We start from the raw sequence: 27,593 nt of genomic DNA, 5'->3' as shown, positions 1-27,593 counted from the left end.
ACCCCTATACTCCAAATTATACCGAAATTAAAATTTTCTACTTCTAAACCTCAAATCATACTCCAATAAGTCAAATGGGGCCAAATAAATCTTTTTTAAAAATTACCATTTTGCCCAAGTGGCAAATGATCATTTTGCCCCTAGATAGTGAAAATTTTGATTTGACTCCAAATTGATCCTCAAACTCCGAATTACCATTTTGAGTCATCCTTGGACTGTGACGATCTTAATCTCAACTTAAAATTCCTATTTGATCTAGTTCGAGGATTAAATCAACTTTGTTGTACCTCTAGGTACAATACCGACTTTTGTAAATTTTTCGGGACTCTCCTAGCATGCAATCATACTATCATCACATGTATGTCATGACTAGTATTTTATAAGGTCGAGCTTTACACAATATGCATCAATTATTTTGGTTCCTTGGGTAACATTTCCCAAAGTGTACTGAATATTGCACACTCTAATATTATTAGGTTAAGCAAAGTTCTATTTGAGGGTGTTCCATATATTAATAGTCGAGTTCATATAAAATATGGTTGAGACCACTGGTTGTGATATCGAGTCTAGTAACCATGCTACAATCAAGTTATTGCAGCGAGTCCAACACAAGAGAAGGGGATCTATAATTTCAAGCTTAGGTATTGTTCCATTGATGAACCAACTTTCTTTCTAATAGAAAGGGTAGCTAGAAATGATCTACTCCAAGCCACATAATTATTAGTAGTGAGCTTTGGGTTAATGATTCCTCAACTAGGGTGGTTAATATGATGTAGGTAATAAGGTGATTACGGATCGGCTATCGGTGAATTTGAGTGACCTGTGCAGTGGTCTGTGTCGTAGTTTGTGTTGGTCTGGATTTAGCGGAATCAACCATGGTTCAAAAGATCAATAAACCACAGTGATGAAATCGGGAGAAAAGAAAACAAACAAACAAACTACTTTCAAATATGTCTAGATATGGACTTACTGAAAAATAGAGAAACAACAAATATCGGCTACCTCCTTCAGTAAGTTAAGGCTGACATCTTAATGTGTCCATAAACCAACCTACTCCGATACCATGTAAAATATGGTACAGGAGAAAAGCGGCGCAGCAGATGAGAGAATGTCTGTAATATTCTCATTGAAAATAGAGTACTGTACAAATGTCAATATACATACAGCCTTATAGGCATGATTAAATGAGAGAGAAAGTCTAAATAATTCTAAATTAATTAAGCCTAACTAACTTAAGTGAAATTTAAAAGGGCTTATTAGTGAAACTATGAGTTTCACTCATACACCATGTGTCCTGCTATGGGTTTAACTCCTTAGAATCCCGATTTCCTTTCTGCTTGCTTCTAACTTCAGCTCCTTCATCTGATATTTAGCCATTTATGGTGAACCTGGACTTATTTATTCATCTCATGTCAGAAAACGAACTCGTCTAGGGCATCGACCTCCACATCCTCGGCAAGTCTCTTCATCCCAACAATGATATTGAAGGAAATCAAAGTTTCTCTTCATCCCACGACATCGACCTCTTCTCACTGTGTTTTACTCTCTTTTTAATCAAAATAAAGATATTGAAATAAATCAAAGTTTTACTTCTTTCATCACGTAAACAGTGTCTTGTTTGCATACTTCTAGATGTCTCAAATTAATGTCTCATTTGAAAAGTAATAAAAAAAAAATCTTTCTTACAATCTTTTATTACCCTTTAACTATAACTACTCATTTATGTCTCAAAATTTTAAACTTTATGCAAAGTTAAATCATACTTATATATGTAATGGAGGGAGTATAAAAGTTAGAACTACAAGAGTAAAAAAAAAAAAGAGAAAAAGAGATTATATATTTTTTTAGTAGCTTCTCAAGTTGCTTCTAAACTAATACTTTATGTTATATTTATTATTTTAAATTATATTAATATTTAAAAGATAAATAGGAAATAATTCTATATTATTATTATCTCTTAAAATTACTATTAAAGTAATAGTTTGTGTTATATTTATCAACTTAAATCAAAATAATATTATACTAAATTCAAGTTTAGATAATTTAAAAATTTTGAATTTCAAACTTTCCAAAATATATTATTTGAAATTTTAATTTTATAAAATAATTTAAAAAATAATGGTTAAATTAATTTTTTTTTTTTTAAAAATCAAACAGAGAGAAACCGAATGAGTCCGACGGAATAAGAATTAAACCAAGACTGTCCAAATAGCTCTTTGAATGAATTATTATTAACATTAGGGGTGACAAGGAAGCAATCAACATTTTATGCTCCCATCATCATTTGAACTTATTGTATATAGGATGGGAATGGGGGAATGCTTTGTTCATTTTTGAAGAAATTGTGAGGGTCTATCATGGTTTTGGCAAGCACCAATCTCTGGAAATTGCCCTTGAAAAACTTAGCCCCATAAACTTCGGCTGCTGCAAAATCTGTGTTGTTGCTGTCGTTGCTGCCAACGTCAAGATCTCTGTAGTTGAGAAATGCCTCCCTTGGGCTGCTGGAGGCGTACGGTGCCATTGCACTGTACAATCTTCTGGACCATTCCAAATACCGCTCTGTAGCATTGATTCCTCCTTGGGCGTCCGACCAAAGCACTGTATACTGCACTTTGAATAGGTTTCCAGCTCTATGGGGAAATGCTGTTTCCGACTCTGTAATCTCTCCCATTCTTCCACCGTAAGGATTTAGCTGCACATAGATATTTTCGATGTCCATCAGCAAATTCCATAAGGTTTCCAAGCCTGCCTTGGGAATTACTTCTTTGAAGTAATCGGACTTAGTCTTGTAGAAGACTTTGTCTGTTTGCACTCTGTGTTTGAGCAAGACGTCAATGGAGGTTCCATTGGGGAAACCGGTCCAGAAAAGGACGGATTCGACCCAACTCATTTCTAAGCAGTCACTTCGTTGCAAACCCAATCCAGGCAAGTTTGAGTTCACCAGTTGAACAAGTTCATCAGTTTGTCCAAGAAAATGGCCGATGAAAGGAACCTGTACTGTTTTGTTGCCCTTGCCAGTTCCAATCAAAGGCCGAGGCGCCAGTCTGATGAAAAGTTCTTTAGGTAGTTTATGGGCAACTTGTTGCCAACGATAAGCAAGATCTGTTGCTCCTTGTTCTAAAGTCCTTATGACTATGAAAACAGTAACCTTAGGAGGAACACGGACCAGCTTGATCTTCCATGAAAGGATGATCCCAAAGCTAGTTCCTCCACCTCCTCGGATTGCCCAAAACACATCTTCTCCCATTGACTTTCTGTCAAGGATTCGACCATTGGCATCAATCAGTTGGGCGTCAAGGACATTATCTATGGAAAGGCCATATTTTCTCATCATGGGTCCATAGCCACCTCCACTGAAGTGTCCCCCAGTGCCAAGAGTAATGCAAACTCCAGCTGGGAAGCCATGGACTTTACTTTTCTCTGCTATCCGATAATATAGTTCACCGGTGGTCGCCCCTGCCTGAACCCATGCCGTCTCGCTTGCCATATCAATCTCTATAGACCGAAGATTGAAGAGATCAAGAATGACAAATGGGACGCTTGATACAAATGATAGGCCTTCAAAATCATGACCACCACTTCGAATTCTGATTTGGAAGCCATGTCTCTTCGCACAAACGACAGTTGCTTGAGCATGGGATTCATGTAGTGCTGTTATAATGGCCACTGGTTTCAAGGTTGCAGAGTACAAGCTTCTAAGGTTGTTCGCGCGTAACTCATAAATAGACTGAAAGGAGGAATTCATGGGAGTGAATATGGCATCATTGATTGGGTTTGAAGGGTTGGAATTCTTGGGAAGGCATTGAAGAAATCTATCAAGAGCTGAATCTGATGCTACCAATGAAATTGAAAACAAAAGGATTGAAGCACTGAATACAGAGCTTGAAGCTTTCATTTTTTCTAATTGAATCACGAGATTTTCAATTGGTGTGTTGGTTAATTCAGTGGTGTATGTAGATATACTGCAAAGGGTCTTGAATCTCGACTGGACACAGCTCAATTTTAGATGCTTTAGAAGGAAACTACGACTAGAAAATGAACTTACCATTATTGAACTATTTCCGGCCAATAGTTTAATTCTTTGTTTTTTCTATTAGTAACAGTTACTTTATTTTTTTTGCTGTTAATTTCTAAGTTCAGTTTCAAATCTCACCATATGTAAATTTATTCTGGCGTTTTAAATTTTCTTTAATTCTATACCATATTTGTCCAAATCTTTGATTCTTTGTTTGTCAGGTTTATTAATTGATCTGTATATGAAATGTAATAATTACGACATATTTATATATATATTTATATCATATACATCTGAACATATTTTCGTTTCGATTCTCCGCTTTTTGAAAAATTAATTGAAACGAACTTTTAAGAGTAAGATTATAGGCCGCTCAACTAAATTAAACAATAAGTAATTATACAATTGCATCATTAAATTAATCTCTTAATAGGGATATTAGAGATCTCACTTAGAATTAACAAAGTTGACTGAAATCTGAAAATTTGTTAAATCTACTCGATCTTGAATTCAACCGAACTTAATTTAACCACAAAAAATCAACAACTCGAACTTACCAAATTTGAACCTAAATGATAAGATTAACTCCAAACAATCTGAAAGACTGACATGAAACGATGTTGAAGATATATAAGATAAGTAAAATTTTTCCTTTCAAGTATTTAATTTAATTAAAAAATAATAATACATGCCTTTCAAAAAAATTAATATTACACAAACTATTAATCTACTAGTAATTTAAAATATAAAAAAATGTAAAATTTCTTTCCTTCACTATTGTATTTCTAACTTCAAAATAACTTTAATTCAATATTACAAGATTCTTGTTGTAACTAAAAGAGAGTAAAAAATTCTTTATGTAACTATAAATAAATTTGAATTCTACAATTATATATCATACATAACGTATTACATTCTTATTTTAAATTTTTTATCTTTCATTCTCATTAAATAATAAAATATATTTAAAATAAATAAATAATAGTAACTTTAAAAACAAAAAATAGGTAATAAATTAGAAAAATAATTAACAATAAAGCTAATACTGACACATATTCTTAAACATATGACTATGTTTCAGTTTAATACTACAACATTTTTTACTTTTTAATGCATAGTTTTAGGGTCAATTATTTTAATGTAACTAAATTCTTCTTGAAACATTTGATACATTTTTATTTAACTGCACTATTTGAAGTGTAATCACTTAAAGTAAACTAAAATAAATTAGAAGAGACTTGATAAGAGAAAGAGAAGATCACAAAATAAAAACAGCAATGACCAATATAATTATTTTATTAGGACAGCCCAAGTAAACAATCTACCTTTTGTGAGTCTTAACAATTCTTTTTTCTTATGGTTCAACTCTTCCTCTCTCTTACATCAACTCTTCTCTCTTACCTCATTTCTCACCAAACCATTTTTAGATTGATTCATTCTCAAATTCTCATCATAGAATTTCACCAAATCCTTTTTTATCTTTTTCTTGAATCGTATCTCATCAAAGAATTTCACTACTTTCACTGAATATTCTTTGATTCTTCATTCAGCTAATGATAATGGATGATTTTTTCATTTTCCCCTTTGCTTACTAAGAAGATTCTTGGTTGGCATGGATCTAAATATTCCCGATTAGCTTTTCTTTTTTGAATGATGAGCATTGCCAGGCTGTGCTTGAACAAATATTCTGTTTTATAAAATACGTATATGCTGCATTTATACATTTTCAAAGGCAACCTTGTTGTCAATGCAAGTTGGAGGTGAAATGAGCACTTGGAGCTAAAAAAACAAAAAAAACAGTGTTATGTTACAAGGAAGGGCAGTCATGAGGATCGATGCCTCCGGTGATTTACTTGTTTCAGAATGCAAAGATTCCCGGTTAGTTAGTAAGATGATTTTCTCAAGTCTTTTTATTTTATGTTAATTTTTTTCATTATTTTTTTTAAATTTGTGTTAATTTTCTTAATTGTTTCTTCACCAAATACATATGTTGAATAGAGTTTTTATTGTGTAAGTTTTAGCTCAAAGGTACATGTTTGTGTAATCATTGATTTGGGTACTCTTTCTCTGTTTTCTTATTTTTTTTAATTTTGATAATGATTTTTGTAGTTCAAGTTTAGATTAGGGTTTGTTATAATACCAATTAGGGACTTTAAGCATGATTTATTGATTTAAGCACCAGTTGTGAATAGAGGTCGAGAACCTTGCACCATTTTCTTTGTAAACATCTAGTTAGGATTTTGCACAAGGATATCAATAAGATTGTAGTTAAGCATGATTTCATAAAATGAAGAGCTGTTAAATTTAAGGTTGGAAGAATAAAGAATACCCTACACCTGATGTGAGCAACTTCTCCTGCAAAAAGAGAAAATAAGTTCCTTAGTTTATGGTAGAAAGACCTTTTCTGTAGTTTGTAGATGACAGCTCCTCATGATCTAAATGTTTAAGTTCTGGTTAAATTTTCAAGTTCTTAGATTTGGCTTTCAAGGTAAAGATGGTGTTCACTAACTTTATATTAATCTAGAGTATTAGAAATGCATTGAATGGCTTAACACTGAATTTTCCAGTAAAACAACTTCAAGCAATTTAAAGCGAATTTCAATTTCTTTGCCTTTAATAAAATGTATCTACTGGTGCAGACTCTTAATAGCATTGGGTTGCTATTCAAATATTTGTGTCTTTTCTTCATTTCGTTTTTCTTTCTTCCATTAATCTATTTCTTAATTTATACCCACAGTCACTTAGTTCCCCTATTGCCATGTGAACTTTTATGAATGAATAGGCCGTTAGACTAGCTTCCTTAGTCTGGTTTATTAGTAGATTCTTTGTTATTTTGTCTTAGGGTGATTAAGTTAGGTAAGAAACATAATTAGGAAGTTTAAATTGCAACAAACTTTATTTTATTTTTCTCATGCATCATCAGCCAGTAGGGCACTCTTTATCATGCATCAAACATTATTTGTGGTTGGTAGAGGATGAAGAAAATGATGTATTTTCTTTTACATCTTTCCCCTTCTCTTCCATTATACCAAATATTTTTTATTTACGATGTTGCTAACTTGTAAGTTCTTTTGTTAGTAATTTATTTTATTTTTTTTATCAATACAGAAAGTTAGTAGGGAAAATGTAGAGGAAATATCCCAAGATATTAACTTCTTTACAAATGGTATTATCTATTGAAACTATTTTTTATTTTCTTTTGATTCCCAAGTTTTTTTACTTATAATATTTTGCAGCTTAATGAATCATCATTGACTAGTTGCCAAGAAATGGAGCCACCAAATATTTAATAATATATCTCTAAATCAGATTTGTAAGGTTAGTAACTTACAAACACTTCATGATTTTCTACAATGTTGAGGTTATAATTTGTAATATGATTTAATATTTATGATTTGTGATGTCATTTTTATTTTTTTAGATGGTGGAAGTCAATGTTTCTCAATTTCTCTCTAAAGAATAAAGGCAGAACTTTGAAAAGCCTCAAATATCTGTCAATTAAGGTATAAATTCAAGTGTAGCAAGTTATTATCTTTATTTTTGCTAATTGCTTAAGAATTAAAATCTTGTGATGTCGGGAATTGATTTGATGGTAGTGTCTTCAGTGATATTTATGACCAAATTATCTATGATACATCTTTATTGAGTTCTCATCATATGGAACAACGTATGGTTCACCTGTCATATCATCTTCTGCTATCAATCACGTTCTACATTTAACTAAGCTGAATTTTTTGGAGTTTTAGTAGTTCATGTGTTAGTTTTTCATTCTTGATTTTTCCAATTGCCAGAGAACATGGCAGTATCATGAAATTTATTCGAGTTTCTTTCTTAGGGTCCTCTTTGTCATCTCCATCAAGATTTCTAAGAGCTAAGGTTGGTACAAAGGAAGTTGTTTTAAGAGAACTTCACGAGGTAATTACTCTTTGTTTTCAATAACTTGAGATTCTAATGCTAGCTATATTATTAATTTATTATAATAAAAGCAGTGTGAATATGTATATTAATAGTTATGAAATAGTGTAATATAATAAAGTACACACTTTACATTGAGCACAAATGGGCATTTTTTTTCTTTTTTTTGGTTTATTTTCTTATCTGGGGTGTGGTTACATATAAACAAAATTAAGTTGGAAGGAAATAAAAATGGTTTGTTTTATTTAGCTATCTAAGCAATGGCAGCCATTCTGAGGATCACACCATTACCAAACCTTCATGCTCCTTCTCAAATCATGGTTTCTAAGCAAAAGTTAGCATCCTAAAGATAAATCTAGATTTCAACATCACTTTATATCTTTGCATTTGGGATTCAAATATATAGAAAAATAAATCTTGGACTGCACTTGTGATTAAAGAAGCTCGCTTGATAGTGATGACTGCCATTAGTTTCTTCTTAGTTGTTAACTTATACTTGTTAATTATGATATTGGATTTTTGAAATGTCTTGTGATCAATATACTTACTTTCCTTTAAACACCCAACTAGACTAAACTAGTTGAAGCAATGATTAATATTGTAACTTGTAGGATACCAAGTAATGCCTCTTCTGCAATATATTCTTATCCAAATGGCAGCAAACTATTTTGGGATTCTGACTGGTGATGTTTGTCAGATCTGCTTTCCTGCTCCTCTTTGGCTTCCTGTTTTGTGTTTGTTCAGGATTTGATTTCTACTTCCTTTTGATGGTTGTTCTATTTTGTTTCTCCATTTGTTTTTGGTTTTCTTTGTGCCCTGTTCCTGGGGCTGAGCCTTGTGCTCTCTGGATGTTGTCTCTATTTCTAGGTTTGTTGTCTTTATTTCTTTGTTCCTGTTCCTGTCTTTGTTACTTTGGCTTTGTTTTCTATTCAATAATAGAATGTCATTAAAAAAAATATATATTTGCTATAAATTTTTGTAAAATTTGCATGGTTTATACTCTCTAGGTTGCTGTAAAATTTACACTTTTTTGTTGCATATTAGAAGGTTATATGTGTTTCTATCATATACTTTTTAACTACACAGTTTAAATATTGCCATATGATTTAAGATTGCAACCATATACTATATGGTTGCATATTAATTTTGTAGTAAAATTTCATTAAAAGTGCAGCTAAACTTTTCCATTCATTGATTAAGATTGTACTTTTTCTAAGTGTAGCCTTAACCTAAGGCAACATATTTTTCACCTATAGTTGTAAGTTTTTTGGCAACCAAAGGTAAAAAATGTTGTACTGTAAGTAGATATTGGGAGTCAAAAAAAAATTTAATAGGGTTATGCAGTAACTTTTTTTTATATATATATATATAAGCCAATGGTTTTATTAATATACTCAAGCATTACAACTAGTTGGTAACACCTACATTCACAAATCTTACCCTAGTCTTGGAAGTGGCTTTTTGCAGACCTTAATAATCTTACCCCAGTTAACAGTAAACACATTCATATCAAAATATTATGCCTCTTATTTCTCACCCTGGCCTTACTCTGAAAATATCTTATATTCCTATCTCTCTCTTTCACCTACGTCTCCTTAGATTTCTATCTCCACATCGATTCTTTGGCCTTACTCTGAAAATATCTTATATTCCTATCTCTCTTTTTCACCCACCTCTCCGGAGATTTCCATCTCCACATTGATTCTTTGGCCTTACTCTGAAAATATCTTATATTCCTATCTCTCTCTTTCACCCACCTCTCCTTAGATTTTTATCTCCACATTGATTCTTTATTCCTCTGAGATGTCCGCAAACTCTCCAATTAATCACTTTTTTTGTTCGATCTCCCTCTCCTCTATCTCTATGGTGTTTCCTGTCTCATCTATTTCTCCAATCCTTTTCTCAAGTCTCTATATATTCTCCTCCACGCTACCAAACACTTTCACATTCCAATGTTTTCCAGAACGTTTTCATCATACTTAATTTAAGCTTCAAATGATCGGGCAATGATCAAACGTGGAACTATTTAAGGCAAATTAGGGCAATTTAACCTGGAGAAAATTGGCCCTACATGACAATGACCAAGTTGAGTCAGAGAAAGAAAAAAAAAGCGAAAATAGGAGAAATGAATTTGAAATTTTCAAGTGTTATTATTATTGGAAAGGAAATTTGAGGAGAATGGTTTGTAGAAATAACTTTCGTAAGTTTTTAAACCTTCTTTTATAGATGTTTAAGTTTCGTCAAAGGGTTCCGTCTGGATGCGTTGGTGGAATGGAATTAATATTTTCAAATTGTTAATGTAATATTATACTGTTTCTTGTGTAGACTAAAATAAAAGCAACTAAAGATTAGTAATTAATTGCGATAATTCTAGCTTGAGCCCCATTAATTAGTTGCGTAATTAAGTGACTTGACCTTCTAATTAGTATTTTTCTTTTCAAATGGGTACTTTAATTACAAATGGTATATGAAATTACGATATATGATCTCAAAGGTTACTATTTCTCCTAGCATCTCGACGTAAGGCAAGCCGCCCCCCGCCCTCTGTTTTTTCTTCTTTTGGTTCTGGAATGCAAGGCTAGCTTCAAGCTCACAATTTTGACTGTGTCATCTTCGGTATATGAAAACTGATGTACTGGAGCCCAAACCAATTTGCAATTCAGATGTTTCAATTGCACATGCAATTAATCTAAAACAAACTTGTTAGTATTGCAACCCTTCTTTCTTCTTCTTCTCTCTCGCACAGGTAACGTGGTAGAGTTTTTCTCCAAATTCGTTGGTACGGAGGATTCTGATTAGGCAGAATTTCTGCTCATTTTGGAAGGACTTCTATTCTTTTGCTCCACTTCTTGGGTCTCCTCACACTTTTTCATTATTGAAAGTGACTCGAAAAAACACAATCTTATGGCTCAGTAATCATTCTCGAAAGTCCTAATGGATGGTCCACATTGCAAATTGCATTGAGAAATGTAAGAGAAACAATAGAAGTTTTTCCTTTCGCTCACATATTTAGAGAGACAAATTCTCTAACAGACGATTTAGTCTAATCAGAGGTGTTACTTAGAGATATGCTGTATGCTAAGTTGCAAAATATCCAGGGTCCTGTTCATTGGAAACAATCTCTCTTTTAATGACTATACAGATTTCAATGCCTTCGAAGAAAAATATACTGCAACCCTTCTATTGTCAACAGCGTACATCCAGGGCCTTTTAGATCAATCTTCTCGTTCGTTAGCTTGCAAATTAGACAATTTCATCTTTCTAGTATGTTTGATGGTACACGTTTTCAATACATATGAAACCTGGACTTTTCACTTTGGTTATAGTCAATGTTTCTCGAACAGGAATTTCAAGCAAGAAATAGCTAGGGCTAGTATTTTTCATATGTATTATAAAAGAAATTAATTTTAAGTTTGGAATTGGATAATTATGTTGTGGTCATCCTTTTTTGCATGAAGAGAAAATGCAAGAGAGAAATGGGATAAACTATGAATTGGCTACGTACTTCACCGCTAGATTTGACTTGCCCAATAGGCTAGCCGCCAATCTTATCCTTCTTTTTTTAGGACCAAAGGCCATAAATATATATATCAAGCTTTTTAAATTAGTTTTAGTCAAATTTAGTTACATAAAAACGTGTTTTTAATTATTTATTTATTTCAATTATATCGACGTATCAGTAATTGTATCAATTTATTTATATTAATCAAATTATCTTATTTTGACCTAAAGAAATAATAGATGATTGAATCATATATTCTTTATTACAAGAAAATGATAGTGTGAAATACGAGCTATATATTTATTTGTCTTGAATTTTTATATTTCCAATGAGTCTCTAATTTTTAATTGTTTACTTATCTTAATTGCATTGAGAAATGAACAATTGTATCAATTTTTTATATTAATGATTAAAATTATCTTGTTTTGACTAAAAGAAAATAGATGATCGAATCATATATATTTTATTATAAAGAAATATTTTACGTTTAATGACAGCATGGAATAAGAGTTATTTATTTGTTTTGATTCTTTATATTTCAATGAATATCTCATTTTTAATTGTTTATTTATCTCAATTATATTGAGATTAAAGCTATTACATCAATGTTTGATATTAATAAAATTATTTTATTCTGAATAAAAGAAATAATAAATGACCGAATCATTTTTTTATTACAATAGAAAATTATAGTGTTAAATAATTAAGAGCTATTTATTTGTCTTATTTTTTATGTTTCCAATGAGTCTCTAATTTTTATTTGTTTACTTATCTTAATTATATCGAGATTTGAAAAATTGTATCATTTTTTATATAAACAAAATTATCTTATATTGACTGTGAACAAAAAAAATAACAGATGATCAAATCACATATTCTTTATTACATAGAAATATCTTCTTGCTGAGTTACCCAAATATTAAATTATTCTTTATTACAGATATAGGACAATCTGGTATTAATTTTCAAGCAATAATAACAAATAAATGGCAAAAAGTCGAGTCTTGCCTTTAAGAAATAAAAATTCAGAAGATATTTCACACAAGCTTTTATTTTCTTTTATTGTAGGGTCGTAGAAAATATAACGGTTGGGAGCGGTGACGTTTGACAAGGGCAGCACAGGTTATCCTCCTCATTAGAACTTGTGAGATGGCAATGGTGGAATGCTTTGTTCATTTTTGAAGAAATTTTCAGGGTCTATCATGGCTTTCACACGTGTCAATCTCAGGAAATTGTTCTTGAAATATTTAGCTCCATAAACGCTGGCAACTGCAAAATCTGTGTTGTTGCTTTCGTTGCTGCCAATGTCAAGATCTCTGTAGTTGATGAATGCCTCCCTTGGGTTGCTTGATGCGTATGGAGTCACTGCACTGTACAATCTTCTTGACAGTTCAACGTACCGCTCTGCAGCGCTGATGCCTCCGTCAGACTCCGACCACAGCACGGTATATTGTACTTTGTAAAGGTTTCCAGCTCTATGTGCAAATGCTGTCTCCGACTCTGAGATCTCTTCCATTCTTCCACCATAAGGATTCAGTTGGATAACAATGTCCTCTATGTCCATTAAGATTTCCCATAAGGTTTCCAAGCCTTCCTTAGGAATCACCTTTTTGTAGTAATCGGACTTAGTCTTGTAGAAGTCTCTGTCCTCTTGCACTCTATTGAGCAAGACGTCAATGGAAGTTCCATTGGGGAAGCCGGCCCAGAAGAGGGTGGATTCGACCCAACTCATTTCAATGCAGTCACTTCGCTGCAAACCCAATTCAGGGAAGTTGGCGTTCATCAGTTGGATAAGTCTATCAGTTTGTCCAAGAAAATGGGCGATGAATGAAACTCGTATGGTTTTGTTGCCACTGCCAGTTCCAGTTATAGGCTCAGCCTGAAGTCTGAGGAAGAGATCTTTAGGCAGGTTAGGGGCAACTTGTTGCCAACGATAAGAAAGATCTGTTGCACCTTGATCCAAAGTCCTCTGCACGTTGAAAACAGTCACCTTAGCAGGAACACGAACCAGCTTGATCGTCCATGAGAGGATGATTCCAAAGCTAGTTCCTCCACCTCCTCGGATTGCCCAAAACACATCTTCTCCCATGGACTTTCTGTTAAGGATTCGACCATTGGCATCGATCAATTGTGCGTCAATGACGTTATCGATAGAAAGGCCGTATTTTCTCATTAGGGGGCCGTAGCCACCTCCACTGAAGTGTCCACCAATGCCAAGAGTAGTGCAAACTCCAGATGGGAAGCCATGGACTTTGCTTTTCTCGGCTATCCGGTAATACAGTTCGCCTGTGGTCGCCCCTGCCTGAACCCATGCGGTCTCGCTTGCCATATCAATCTGTATAGACCTAAGATTAAACATATCAAGAATGACGAATGGGACGTCTGATGTATAGGATAGGCCCTCATAATCGTGACCCCCGCTTCGAATTCTTACTTGGAAGCCATGGCGCTTGGCGCAAATGACAGTGGCTTGAGCATGGGATTCATGCAGGGCTGTGATAATGGCCACTGGTTTGGAGGTTACAGAAGATAAGATTCTAAGGTTATTTGCACGTAACTCGTAAATAGATTGAAAGGAGGCATTGTTGGGAGTGTATATGGCATCAGAGATTGGATTAGAAGGGTTGGAATGTTGAGGAAGGCATTGCAGGAAATTATCAAGAGCTGATTCTGATGTTACCAATGAAATTGATAACAAGAGCATTGAAACGATGGATAGTATAGAGCTTGAAGCTTTCATTTTTTCACAAAGAATCTCGAGATCTTTAATGGGCTTGTGCACTTCTGTTGGTTCAATATATGTGTTTATATAGAGAGGAGAGGGTCGTTTGGATCAATTCCAGATCAAGTCTGAAAGGTTTAGAAAGAAGACCAAGAATATTTCAAAACAAAATTCATTTTCGTTCTGGATGTGCCCGAAATTGGAACACAAATCGTCTGCCCCTGTTTTGTGCCCCTCTTATAATTTGATGCCACGTCTATGATAGGTTTTGATTTGTTAACGTCAGCTGTTAGGTCATTTGTACTGCCGTTTAGTAGTCTAGGTTAATATTAACACTTTACAGCCTCCTCTTTTCCACACTTCCCTCATCAAATCTTTGATCGAAGTCAAGGAACATTTTTACATAAGTTTTTTTTCTGTTTGCTTTGCATGTATATTCTGATGATGGTAATAAAAAATCAAACAAGGAGAAGATAACTAAGAAGAAGAAGAAAAAGAGGTAAAATTATTCTAAAACATGCTCTTTTGATAATCAAATTTCGATAAGCATTAGAGTAAGAGAAGACACAAATATTCTTATTCATTTAAAGACGCTGCAGATTAACTCATCAGTTAATTTATAAGATTGAGTAAGAATTGAAAACATAATTTTTTGTTGTATAATTGAGTCTAAGGATGGATTGTCGATACAAACTTTTTGTATATTAAATTAAATATAATCGATGCTCTAGTTGATCACTCATTAATCAAAGTAATGCGATTTTACGATTACTCAATAAATTTCATAATTTCTAAGAAAAAAACAGAGTTTTATAGGCATCATAAGAAGAGCAAACATAAGTGCTCTTATTCATCTGAAGATTTTGACTCTGGCAAGCATGATTGGACAAAAAAGAGTACCCAAAAGTCTTTTACCTCAGATATGGATGCTGATCGCTACAGGAGTATGAGAATGTTGATGGATGCTTATTGGCACAGGAGTATGAGAATGTTGATGGGCATCATAGGAAGATCAAAGACAACATTATGTCAAATAAGACTGAGGTTAATATCTAACCGCCCTGGAAACAATAACAACTAATGGCAGAATATACATTTTGCCTCTTTTTCTTCTTCTTCTTCTTCTTAATTATCTTCTCCTTCTTTAATTTTTTATTACCATCATCAGAATATATATGAAGAGAAAACAGAAAAAAAAACTTTATGTAAAAATGTTCCTTGACTTTGATCAAAGATTTGAAGAGAGAAGTGTGGAAAAGAGGAGGCTGTAAAGTGTTGATGTTAGCCTAGACTGAAATTATACTTAACGGCAGTACAAATGACCTAACAGCTGACGTTAACAAATAAAAACCTATCATACACATGACATCAAGTTATAAGAGGGGCACTAAACGAGGCACAAAACAGGGGCAGACGATTTGTGTTCTCAAAATTGAATATATCATTCTTAGACTTTTCGTAAATTCTTTAATTGTTTTTGACTTTGTAAATTCTCTAATTTTTTTATTTGACATATATATTGCCAATAATTAATGATCTAACTTTAAGTTAAAATTTTTAAAGGCTAACATACCCACCAAGTCCCTATACCTATGCATTTTATTCAATTTAGTCCTTGTACTAAAAATCGAAACAATTTAGTTCCTTAGTTTTGAAAATCACTTCAATTAGTTCTTCTTACTAATGATATTTAATTTTACCGTTAAAAGGATGACGTTAGCGTTGACATCAGTACTGATATGACATATTCTGATGACATGACACTCACATGATGACCTAGCTGTGCCCTGTGGCCCTAATATGATGATGTGGCACTGACATGCTGACGTGTCAGTGCCATGTGGCAAATAAAAAATTTTAAAATTTTTTTTTGTGTCACATCATAAAGATTAAGTTGAACAAAAATATATAGTACATAGACTAAATGAAACAAAATTGAGATGTTGAGGGACTACATTGAAACAATATTTGAAAAATACAAATCTTTAAGTAGATAATAGATATACTTATTAATAAGCTAAATATTTAAGTGTAAAAGATTTATAATGTTAAAAAATATATAAATATTTTCTTACTTAATTATTTGATTCTAAAATATGTATATAAATTTATCTTCTTTGCAAAAATTAAGTTTGAATTTTTCTTCTATAAAAAGAATTTGAAAAAAATTTCATACCTATAGATAAATTTAGATGAACAACTTGCATTATGTTAGAATAAAATAATGTAAAAAGACTAAATAAATTTTTTTATTCTATTTATAATAGTATAAAAATTTAAAATTTATTTGACTTAGTTTCTAACTTGAATTAAACTCAAATAAGTAAAATAGGTTGATTTAGTTACAACTTTTACAATTTACAAATATTCATCCTTTTGGAATTATTTAACCCTTACCCAATTTACTTTTATTTAAATTTACTCAAAGGTTCTTATAAAACGATTTATTTAAGTTCAAATAATCAAATTTTGTTAAATTTAAATTTAAATTATTAACTTATATCTACAAAAAAATTGTAAATACAATATAAAATTGTATAAATATTTATAATTATATTTAACTCTATCAACCATAACTATAGTCTTTAATCCAAGAAATTTCAACCTAAAGAATATAACCTGAAATATTAGATAAAACAAAAACATAAAAAAATAAATAATTGAAGAGGTGGAGTAACTCAGATTTTATGATTATAATAAGAAGTTTGTCATGCCCAAATTAAGTAAGTCAAAATGAAGAATTATTTTTATAATAATTGCTAACTCTATATCTCACTTTTTCATTTTTTTTTTAAAAAAACTAAGTCAACTTATCATGCTAATTTGAGTTCAACTCAAGTTAAAAGTCAAGTCAAATAAATTTCAAATTTTTATACTATTATAAATAGAAAAAAATTTTATTTAGTTTTTTTATATTATTTTATTTGAATGTAGTGCAAGTTATTTATTTAAATTTAACTTTAGGTATGAAATTTTTTTGAAATTTTTTTATAGAAAGAGAATTCAAACTTAATTTTTGTAAAAAAGATAAATTAATATACATATTCTACGATCAAAAAATAAAGAAAATATTTATATATATTTATAACACCATAAATCTTTTATACTTAAATATTTAACTTATTAATAAGTATATCTATCATCTACTTAAAGATTTATATTTTTCAAATATTTTTTTCAATTTAGCCCCTCAAAATCTCAATTTTGTTTAACTTAGTCCCTGTACTATATATTTTTGTTTAATTTAGTCTTTATGACGTAGCATAAAAAATTTTTTCGAAAATTTTTTTATCTATCATGTAGCACTGACACGTCACATATTAGGGTCATGTGGCGCTGCCATGCCATCAAGTTGGTGCCACACCAGCAAAATATGCCACATCAACGTTGATGTCAGTGCTAACATCATGCTTTTAACAATAAAATTTGATACCGTTAGTGAGAGGAACTAAATTGAAACAATTTCTAAAATCAAGAGATTAAATTATTTCAATTTTGAGTACATAGACTAAATTGAATAAAATGCATGGGTACAAGACTTGGTGGGTATTTTGACTAATTTTTAACTATATACTAATATGTTGATTTGCTAATTTGTTTCTTTTATTGAATGTAATTAATTATATATTAATTTGATAATTAAGAGTCATTTAAGTATAATTTGAATTTAATTTGTACATGTATAAAGATGGAGCTAGGAATGCAAAACCCCTACCCTGATCTCATGGCCCCTTTCTTGTGTCGACCTCAAAATCATGTCATCTATCTAAATTATTAAAATCTTTCGAACGATAGTACTCTTCTTCAAGTAACTGGTAAGCAGTGTTTCTTCTCTATAAGGCTCAAGAGAAGATGGTTTTCTATGTCTAACGATATTCAAAGTACTAGAGATTGTAAACTTCCCATTCCATTGCTAGACTAAGTCCAGATGGCTTCATCTTTCCGTCTCGGATTAAGAATAATAGCATCATATGAGGAGCATTGAGTCTCCACTAAATCATCTGATCTAGCCAGAGGCCAAACCAAACCTGCAGCATTAATGACAATTGTTCCTTTCTGCTTGAAAGGGAAGAGTGCAACATTAACTACAGTTGTCCCTTTTATTTTTTTTTTAAATTGAAGAAGGGGATTTAAATATTATTTTTTAAATAGAGATCATGTATCAATCAATGAGTTAAATATTCGAGTGCATTTACCCCATTTACTTGAAAAGGAAGAGATCATGAAATTATAGTGCATAAGCAACAAAGGCCCTTTAGGTTGGCAGTAATCAAACCAAAAATCTGTGGGTTTTCCATAATCTATTATGTTTTGCACATAGGGTTTGATATAGTTTCTTAGTTTCAAGATTTTCTTCCACCCCCATGAGCAATCACTAGACAGAGGAATAGATCACAGACTTCTGCCTGTTAGTGCATATATAGGATTTGATGCACTTTTTCATTATTGAAAGTGACTCGAAAACACACAATCTTATGGCTCAGTAATCATTCTCGAAAGTCCTAATGAATGATTCACATTGCAAATTGCATTGAGAAATGTAAGAGAAACAATACAAGTTTCTCCTTTCGTTCACATATTTAGAGAGACAAATTCTCTAACAGACGATTTAGTCTAATCAGAGGTGTTACATAAAGATATGCTGTATGCTAAGTTGCAAAATATCCAGGGTTCTGTTCATTGGGAACAATCTCTCTTTTAATGACTCTATACAAATTTCAATGCCTTTGAAGAAAAATATACTGCAACACTCATATTGTCAACAGCGTACATCCAGGGCTTTTTAGATCAGTGCAGAACATATATATAGGTTCAAATTCAATCTTCTCGTTCGTTAGCTTGTGAATCAGACAATTTCATCTTTCTGGTATGTTTGATGGTACACGTTTTCAATCCATAAGAAACCTGGACTTTTGACTTTGGGTATAGTCAATGTTTCTCGAACAGGAATTTCAAGCAAGAAATAGCTAGGTCTAATATTTTTCATATATATCTTATAAAGGAAATTTTGAGTTTGGAATTGGATAATTATGTTGTGGTCATCCTTTTTGGATGGAGAGAAAATGCAAGAGAGAAATGGGATAAACTATGAATTGGCTACGTACTTCACCGCTGGATTTGACTTGCCCAAGAGGCTAGCCGCCAATCTTATCCTTCTTTTTTAAGGACCAAAGGCCATAAATATATCAAGCTCTTTAAATTAGTTTTAGTCAAATTTAGTTACATAAAAACGTGTTTTTAATTATTTATTTATTTCAATTATATCGAGGTATCAGTAATTGTATCAATTTTTTTATATTAATCAAATTATCTTATTTTGACGAAAAGAAATAATAGATGATCGAATCATATATTCTTTATTACAAAAAAATGATAATGTGAAATACGAGCTATATATTTATTTGTCTTGAATTTTTATATTTCGAATGAGTCTCTAATTTTTAATTGTTTACTTACCTTAATTACATTGAGAAATGAACAATTGTATCAATTTTTTATATTAATGATTAAAATTATCTTGTTTTGACTAAAAGAAAATAGATGATCCAATCATATATATTTTATTATAAAGAAAGGTTTTACGTTTACTGACTGCATGGAATAAGAGTTATTTATTTGTTTTGATTCTTTATATATCAATAAATATCTGATTTTTAATTGTTTATTTATCTCAATTATATTGAGATATAAGCTATTACTTCAATTTTTTGATCTGAATAAAATTATTTTATTCTGACTAAAAGAAACAATAGATGACCTAATCATTTTTTTTATTGCAATAGAAAATGATAGTGTTAAATAATTAAGAACTATTTATTTGTCTTGATTTTTTATGTTTCCAATGAGGCTCTAATTTTTATTTGTTTACATATCTTAATTATATCGAGATCTGAACAATTGCATCATTTTTTATATTAATAAAATTATCTTATTTTGACTGTGAACAAAAAAAATAATAGATGATCAAATCACATATTCTTTATTACATAGAAATATCTTCTTGTTGAATTACACAAATATTAAATTATTCTTTATTACAGATATAGAACAATATGGTGTTAATTACAAGCAATAATAACAAATAAATGGCAAAAAGTCGAGTCTTGCCTTTAAGAAATAAAAATTCAGAAGATATTTCACACAAGCTTTTATTTTCTTTTATTGTAGGGTCGTACAAAATATAACGGTTGGGAGCGGTGACGTTTGACAAGGGCAGCACAGGTTATCCTCCTCATTAGAACTTGTGAGTCGGCAATGGCGGAATGCTTTGTTCATTTTTGAAGAAATTTTCAGGGTCTATCAAGGCTTTCACACGTGTCAATCTCAGGAAATTGTTCTTGAAATACTTAGCTCCATAAACGCTGGCAACTGCAAAATCTGTGTTGTTGCTTTCGTTGCTGCCAATGTCAAGATCTCTGTAGTTGATGAATGCCTCCCTTGGGTTGCTGGATGCGTATGGAGTCATTGCACTGTACAATCTTCTTGACAGTTCAACGTACCGCTCTTCAGCGCTGATGCCTCCGTCAGACTCCGACCACAGCACGGTATATTGTACTTTGTAAAGGTTTCCAGCTCTATGTGCAAATGCTGTCTCCGACTCTGAGATCTCTTCCATTCTTCCACCATAAGGATTCAGTTGGATAAAAATGTCCTCTATGTCCATCAAGATTTCCCATAAGGTTTCCAAGCCTTCCTTGGGAATCACTTGTTTGTAGTAATCGGACTTAGTCTTGTAGAAGACTCTGTCCTCTTGCACTCTATTGAGCAAGACGTCAATGGAAGTTCCATTGGGGAAGCCGGCCCAGAAGAGGGTGGATTCGACCCAACTCATTTCAATGCAGTCACTTCGCTGCAAACCCAATTCAGGGAAGTTGGCGTTCATCAGTTGGATAAGTCTATCAGTTTGTCCAAGAAAATGGGCGATGAATGAAACTCGTATGGTTTTGTTGCCGCTGCCAGTTCCAGTTATAGGATCAGCCTGAAGTCTGAGGAAGAGATCTTTAGGCAGGTTAGGGGCAACTTGTTGCCAACGATAAGAAAGATCTGTTGCACCTTGATCCAAAGTCCTCTGCACGTTGAAAACAGTCACCTTAGCAGGAACACGAACCAGCTTGATCGTCCATGAGAGGATGATTCCAAAGCTAGTTCCTCCACCTCCTCGGATTGCCCAAAACACATCTTCTCCCATGGACTTTCTGTTAAGGATTCGACCATTGGCATCGATCAATTGTGCGTCAATGACGTTATCGATAGAAAGACCGTATTTTCTCATCAGGGGGCCGTAGCCACCTCCACTGAAGTGTCCACCAATGCCAAGAGTAGTGCAAACTCCAGATGGGAAGCCATGGACTTTACTTTTCTCGGCTATCCGGTAATACAGTTCGCCTGTGGTCGCCCCTGCCTGAACCCATGCGGTCTCGCTTGCCATATCAATCTGTATAGACCTAAGATTAAACATATCAAGAATGACGAATGGGACGTCTGATGTATAGGATAGGCCCTCATAATCGTGACCCCCGCTTCGAATTCTTACTTGGAAGCCATGGCGCTTGGCGCAAATGACAGTGGCTTGAGCATGGGATTCATGCAGGGCTGTGATAATGGCCACTGGTTTGGAGGTTACAGAAGATAGGATTCTAAGGTTATTTGCACGTAACTCGTAAATAGATTGAAAGGAGGCATTGTTGGGAGTGTATATGGCATCAGAGATTGGATTAGAGGGGTTGGAATGTTGAGGAAGGCATTGCAGGAAATTATCAAGAGCTGATTCTGATGTTACCAATGAAATTGATAACAAAAGGATCGAAACGATGGATAGTATAGAGCTTGAAGCTTTCATTTTTTCACAAAGAATCTCGAGATCTTTAATGGGTTTGCGCGCTTCTGTTGGTTCAATATTCGTGTTTATATAGAGAGGAGAGGGTCGTTTGGATCAATTCCAGGTCAAGTCTGAAAGCTTTAGAAAGAAGACCAAGAATATTTCAAAACAAAATTCATTTTCGTTTTGGATGTGCTCAAAATTGAATATATCATTCTTAGACTTTTCGTAAATTCTTTCATTGTTCTTGACTTTGTAAATTCTTTAATTTTTTTATTTGACTTTTATATTGCCAATAATTAATGATCTGACTTTAAGTTAAAATTTTTAATAGTCAAAATGCCCACCAAATCCTTGTATCTATGCATTTTATTCAATTTAGTCCCCATATTAAAAATCGAAACCATTTAATCTCTTAATTTTGAAAATTACTTTAATTTAATCCTTCCTACTAATGACATCTAATTTTGCTGTTGAAAGAATGATGTCAACACTGACATGATATATTTTGATGACGTGATATACCACGTAACACCAACTTAATGACGTGACAGTGCCATGTGACCCTAATATGATGACATGATACTGACACATTGACGTGTTAGTGCCTTATGACAAATTAAAAATTTTCTAAAATTTTTTTTGTCCCACGTCATAGAGATTAAATTGAACTAAAATATATAATACATGAATTAAATTGAACAAAAATATATAGTACATGGACTAAATTGAACAAAATTGAGATGCTGAGGGACTAAATCTAAAAAATATTTGAAAAATACAAATTTTGAAATAGATGATAGATATATTTATTAATAAGTCAAATATTTGAGTGAAAAAGATTTATAGTGTTAAAAATATATATAAATATTTTTACTTAATCATTTGATTCTAAGATATGTATATTAATTTATCTTCTTTGCAAAAAGTAAGTTTGAATTCTTCTTCTATAAAAGAAATTTGAAAAAAAATTTATACCTAAAGATAAATTTAGATGAACAACTTGCATTATGTTGGAATACAATAATGTAAAAAGACTAAATAAATTTTTTTATTCTATTTATAATAATAGTAATTTTAAAATTTTTTTAACTTAGTTTTTAACTTGAATTGAACTCAAATAAGCAAAAATAGGTTGATTTAATTGCAACTTTCACAATTTGCAAATATTCATTCTTTTGGAATTATTTAACCCTTACCTAATTTACTTTTTATTTAAATTTACTCAAAGGTTCTTATAAAACGATTTATTTAAGTTCAAATAATCAAATTTTGTTAAATTTAAATTTAGATTATTAATTTAGATCTACAAAAATTTTGTANTAGGTAATTTTAAAATTTATTTAACTTAGTTTTTAACTTGAATTGAACTCAAATAAGCAAAATAGGTTGATTTAATTGCAACTTTCACAATTTGCAAATATTCATTCTTTTGGAATTATTTAACCCTTACCTAATTTACTTTTTATTTAAATTTACTCAAAGGTTCTTATAAAACGATTTTATTTAAGTTCAAACAATCAAATTTTGTTAAATTTAAATTTAGATTATTAATTTAGATCTACAAAAAATTTGTAAATACAAAATAAAATTATATAAATATTTACAATTCTATTTAATTCTATCAACCATAAATACAGTTTTTAATTCAAGAAATTTCAACCTAAAGAATATAACCTGAAATATTAGACAAAATAAAAACATAAAAAATAAATAAAAAATTAAAAAGGTGGAGTAACTCAGATTTTAGGGTTATAATAAGAGGTTTGTCATGCCTAAATTAAATAAGTCAGAATGAAGAAGCATTTTTATAATGATCGCTAACTCCATATCTCCTTTCTTCATTCTTTTAAAAGAAAAAACTAAATCAACCTATTTTGCTAATTTGAGATCAACTCAAGTTAAATATTAAGTCAAATAAATTTCAAATTTTTGTACTATTATAATAAATGAAAAAAATTATTTAGTCTTTTTATGTTAATTTATTCCAACATAATGCAAGTTATTTATTTAAATTTAACTTTAGGTATAAAATTTTTTTCGATTTTTTTTATAGAAGGAGAATTCAAACTTAATTTTTGTAAAGAAGATAAATTAATATACATATTTTACAATTAAATAATCAAGTGAGAAAATATTTAAATATATTTATAACACCATAAATATTTTACACTTAAATATTTAACTTATTAATAAGTATATCTATCATCTACTTAAATATTTATATTTTTCAAATATTTTTTTCAATTGAGTCTCTCAACATTTTAATTTTGTTCAATTTAGTCTATGTATTATATATTTTTATTCAATTTAGTCCCTATAATGTGGCACAAAAATTTTTTTCAAAAATTTTTTTATCTACCACGTGACACTAACACGCCAATATATTAGGGTCACATGACACTACCATGTCATCAAGTTGGTGCCATGTGGCATGCCACTTCATCATGTGGGTGCCACGCCAACAAAATATGCCACATCAACGCTGATGTCAATGTTGACATTATCCTTTTAATAGTAAAATTCGATTACGTTAGTGGAATGGACTAAATTGAAGTAATTTTCAAAATTAAGAGATTAAATTATTTCGATTTTGTGTACAAAGACTAAATTAAACAAAATACATTAGTACAAAACTTGGTGGGTATTTTGATCAATTTTTAACTATATACTAATATGTTGACTTGTTAATTTGTTTCTTTTATTGAATGTAATTAATTATATATTAATTTGATAATTAAGAGTCATTTAGGTATAATTTGAATTTAATTTGTACATGTATACAGATGGAGCTAGGAATGCAAATCTCCTACCCTGATCTCATGCCCCCTTTCCTGTCTCGACCTCAAAATCATGTCATCTATCTAAATTATTAAAATCTCTCGAACGATAGTATTCTTCTTTAAGTAACAGGTAAGCAGTGTTTCTTCTCTATAAGGCTCAAGAGAAGATGGCTTTCTATGTCTAACGATATTCCAAGTACTAGAGATTGTAAACTTCCCATTCCATTGCTAGACTAAGTCCAGATGGCTTCATCTTTCCGTCTCGGATTAAGAATAATAACATCATAAAAGGAGCATTGAGTCTCTACTAAATCATCTGATCTAGCCAGCGGCCAAACCAAACCTGCAGCATTAATGACAATTGTTCCTTTTTGCTTGAAAGGGAAGAGTACAACATTAACTACAGTTGTCCCTTTTTTCTTTTTTATTTTTGTAAATTGAAAAAAGAGATTCAAACTCTATTTTTTAGGTAGGGGATCATGTATTGATCAATGAGTTAAATACTCATGTACAGTTATCCCTTTTACTCGAAAAGGAAGAGAATCGTGAAATTATAGTGCATAAGCAACAAAGGCCATTTAGGATGGCAGTAATTAAACCAAATATTTGTGGGTTTTCCATCATCTATTATGTTTTGCACATAGGGTTTGATATAGTTTCTTAGTTTCAAGATTTCTTCCACCCCCATGAGCAATCACTAGACAGAGGAATATATCACAGACTTCTGCCTGTTAGTGCATATATAGGATTTGATGCAAGCAACACGTTGTGACCCTGATTGAATAAGAATAGCCCAAACGGTTTTCATCATACAGGCTTTATTCCAAGGAGAGATCTTCTTGATGCCTAAATGCTAAACCCCTTCATTCTTTGGATGGAAACCTTAGTCCCAGCTAATTAACTTTAGTTCTTGTAGCTTTTGTGTCTTTGTCTTTCCATAAGAAAGCATTTGATTTCTGCTTCAAGAGTCTTGTGACTTTCTTTAAAATGCTCAACATGGGGTGAATAACTATTTATACTCTCTCCTCGAATTTCATAAGACTGCTCTTACAGAGAATTTCAGGTCTTCTGATTGTTTTCAAAATGGTTCTAGGTTTGAGGCCTATCATCAGCGCAAAACGTATGCTGATGTGGTTAAGGATGTTGGAAAAATGAGAAAAGGCCCCTTGGTTAATCATCTTTCCATTGTTGCTCCTGATATTAAAAGGTTGTCTAGTGATGATTGTTGGGAAATCATGCAATCAACATGAGCATATTGCAGTGGAATTGAAAATTCTTTTCAATAGTAAAATCAAATGTTTGGTTTGTTTAACATAGAAAATCTAATTAACTAGTAGTAAAAATATTGTTATACCTTCAAATCCTAATTGTCAAAATCTCAAAGTTCAAAATCCTATGAATGGAAACCTTCAAACATCAAGGCAAGTTTTTTAAGTGCTCAATCTCCAATGGTAATCCACGGACACCATAAGGCCAATTGGCTACTGTTAGCTACGGTCCTTTCGGTTTTCCTTTCAAGAATATCAAAAGTGTCTCTTATCGTTGTATAGGGTATGGCCCAAAGATTGTTATTTCATAAAATAATAATATCAGGGGTACAATTCAAGCCAAACTCGCAAGTTGGTGAACCACCTAACTCATGGATAGGTCTACTTGAAATTTTTTTATAATAATTCATATAATTGTATAAAAAATAATAAAATACAACTAAAATATCCATGAATTATCATTCATACATTTTTTTTTTCATTTACATAAAGAAACTTACATTTTACAATAAATAAATGATCAAATAGAGGCTTGCTTGAGCAATCTACCAACACCAATACACTAATCATTTGAAAATTTATTTGAGATCTATATTTATACGAAGGAATATGGTTTTTATATGAAGGAGTCTTAGACCAATTTAATTACCATTGAAGTTGTACCTTTTAGAGTTGTAAGGCCTTTCACAGTTTGGAAAAATAATTAGACTCTCATGTAAGTTGTAGACAAACAAAGACACGAACGAACAATAGAATTAGGCTCATCGTTAAATAAAATTCTTTTTTACTTTATATAAATAAAAAAGGGGTCATCGTTTTCCATGCTCTGCTTTGAGAATCTAATAAACAATTGCTTGAAGGAAAAATAGAATTAGATGTGGAGGCATAGTCACTGTCAAACCTTGTTCTATAAAATAATTACGACGTCATTTACATGCTCAATAGAATATTTGTATATTTAGGAAGTTCGAGGAATCGTTAAAAGACGATATTGCCCATAATGGTACCATTAAGTCGATTAAGCCTCGAACTAGTTCAAATAGGAATTTTAAGGTGAAATTAAGAGTTTCACAGTTTAGGGATGACTCAAAATGGTAATTCGGAGTTCGAGGATCAATTTGGAGTCAAACCGAAATTTTCACTATCTAGGGGCAAAATGGTCATTTGCCACTTTGGGACAAAATGAAAATTTTTAGAAAATATTTTTTGGCTCCATTTGACTTATTGGAGTATGATTTGAGTATTGGAGTATGATTTGAGGTTTAGAAGTGAAAAATTTTAATTTCGGTATAATTTGGAGTATAGGGGCGAAATGGTAATTTTACCACCTCAAGGGCAAATCAGTAAATTTTCACCTCGACATTTGTCCAGACCAGGGAATTTTATTCATCGTGGAAATGGATAAACATGAGAAATGTGTGGTGGAGAATTAAAGAATTAAAAGTCAAATATTTAAAATTTGAACCAATAAGGAAATGCCATGTGTCATGTTTTTATTATTTTATTATTTCTTTATAAAAAGGCAAAAAATCAGCCCATTTCTCCCATAGTGATCAGCCAAACCAGAAG

At 31.7% G+C, this 27,593-nt stretch overlaps 3 protein-coding genes across 3 annotated transcripts; all 3 read right to left on the bottom strand.

The window, feature by feature from the left end:
- Window positions 2,201-3,895, bottom strand: LOC18595157 (flavin-dependent oxidoreductase FOX2). The gene has a single exon (XM_018123017.1). The coding sequence runs from the start codon at window positions 3,893-3,895 to the stop codon at window positions 2,291-2,293; it is 1,605 nt and encodes a 534-aa protein (XP_017978506.1). The 3' UTR covers window positions 2,201-2,290.
- LOC18595159 (flavin-dependent oxidoreductase FOX2) lies at window positions 12,420-14,376 on the bottom strand. The gene has a single exon (XM_007022989.2). The coding sequence runs from the start codon at window positions 14,170-14,172 to the stop codon at window positions 12,568-12,570; it is 1,605 nt and encodes a 534-aa protein (XP_007023051.2). The 5' UTR covers window positions 14,173-14,376; the 3' UTR covers window positions 12,420-12,567.
- Window positions 20,112-22,028, bottom strand: LOC18595158 (flavin-dependent oxidoreductase FOX2). The gene has a single exon (XM_007022988.2). It carries the CDS (start codon window positions 21,992-21,994, stop codon window positions 20,390-20,392), a length of 1,605 nt encoding a protein of 534 aa, XP_007023050.2. The 5' UTR covers window positions 21,995-22,028; the 3' UTR covers window positions 20,112-20,389.

The sequence above is a fragment of the Theobroma cacao genome, chromosome 6, assembly GCF_000208745.1.
Source record: "Theobroma cacao cultivar B97-61/B2 chromosome 6, Criollo_cocoa_genome_V2, whole genome shotgun sequence".
NCBI classification, from domain to species: Eukaryota; Viridiplantae; Streptophyta; class Magnoliopsida; order Malvales; family Malvaceae; genus Theobroma; species Theobroma cacao.
The sequence above is the reverse complement of the archived record's forward strand: the minus strand, read 5'-3'. Positions and strand labels throughout refer to the sequence as shown.

Coding starts and splice junctions, on each gene's coding strand:
- LOC18595157 (XM_018123017.1), bottom strand. CDS start 3,895: ATGAAAGCTTCAAGCTCTGTATTCAGTGCTTCAATCCTTTTGTTTTCA.
- LOC18595159 (XM_007022989.2), bottom strand. CDS start 14,172: ATGAAAGCTTCAAGCTCTATACTATCCATCGTTTCAATGCTCTTGTTA.
- LOC18595158 (XM_007022988.2), bottom strand. CDS start 21,994: ATGAAAGCTTCAAGCTCTATACTATCCATCGTTTCGATCCTTTTGTTA.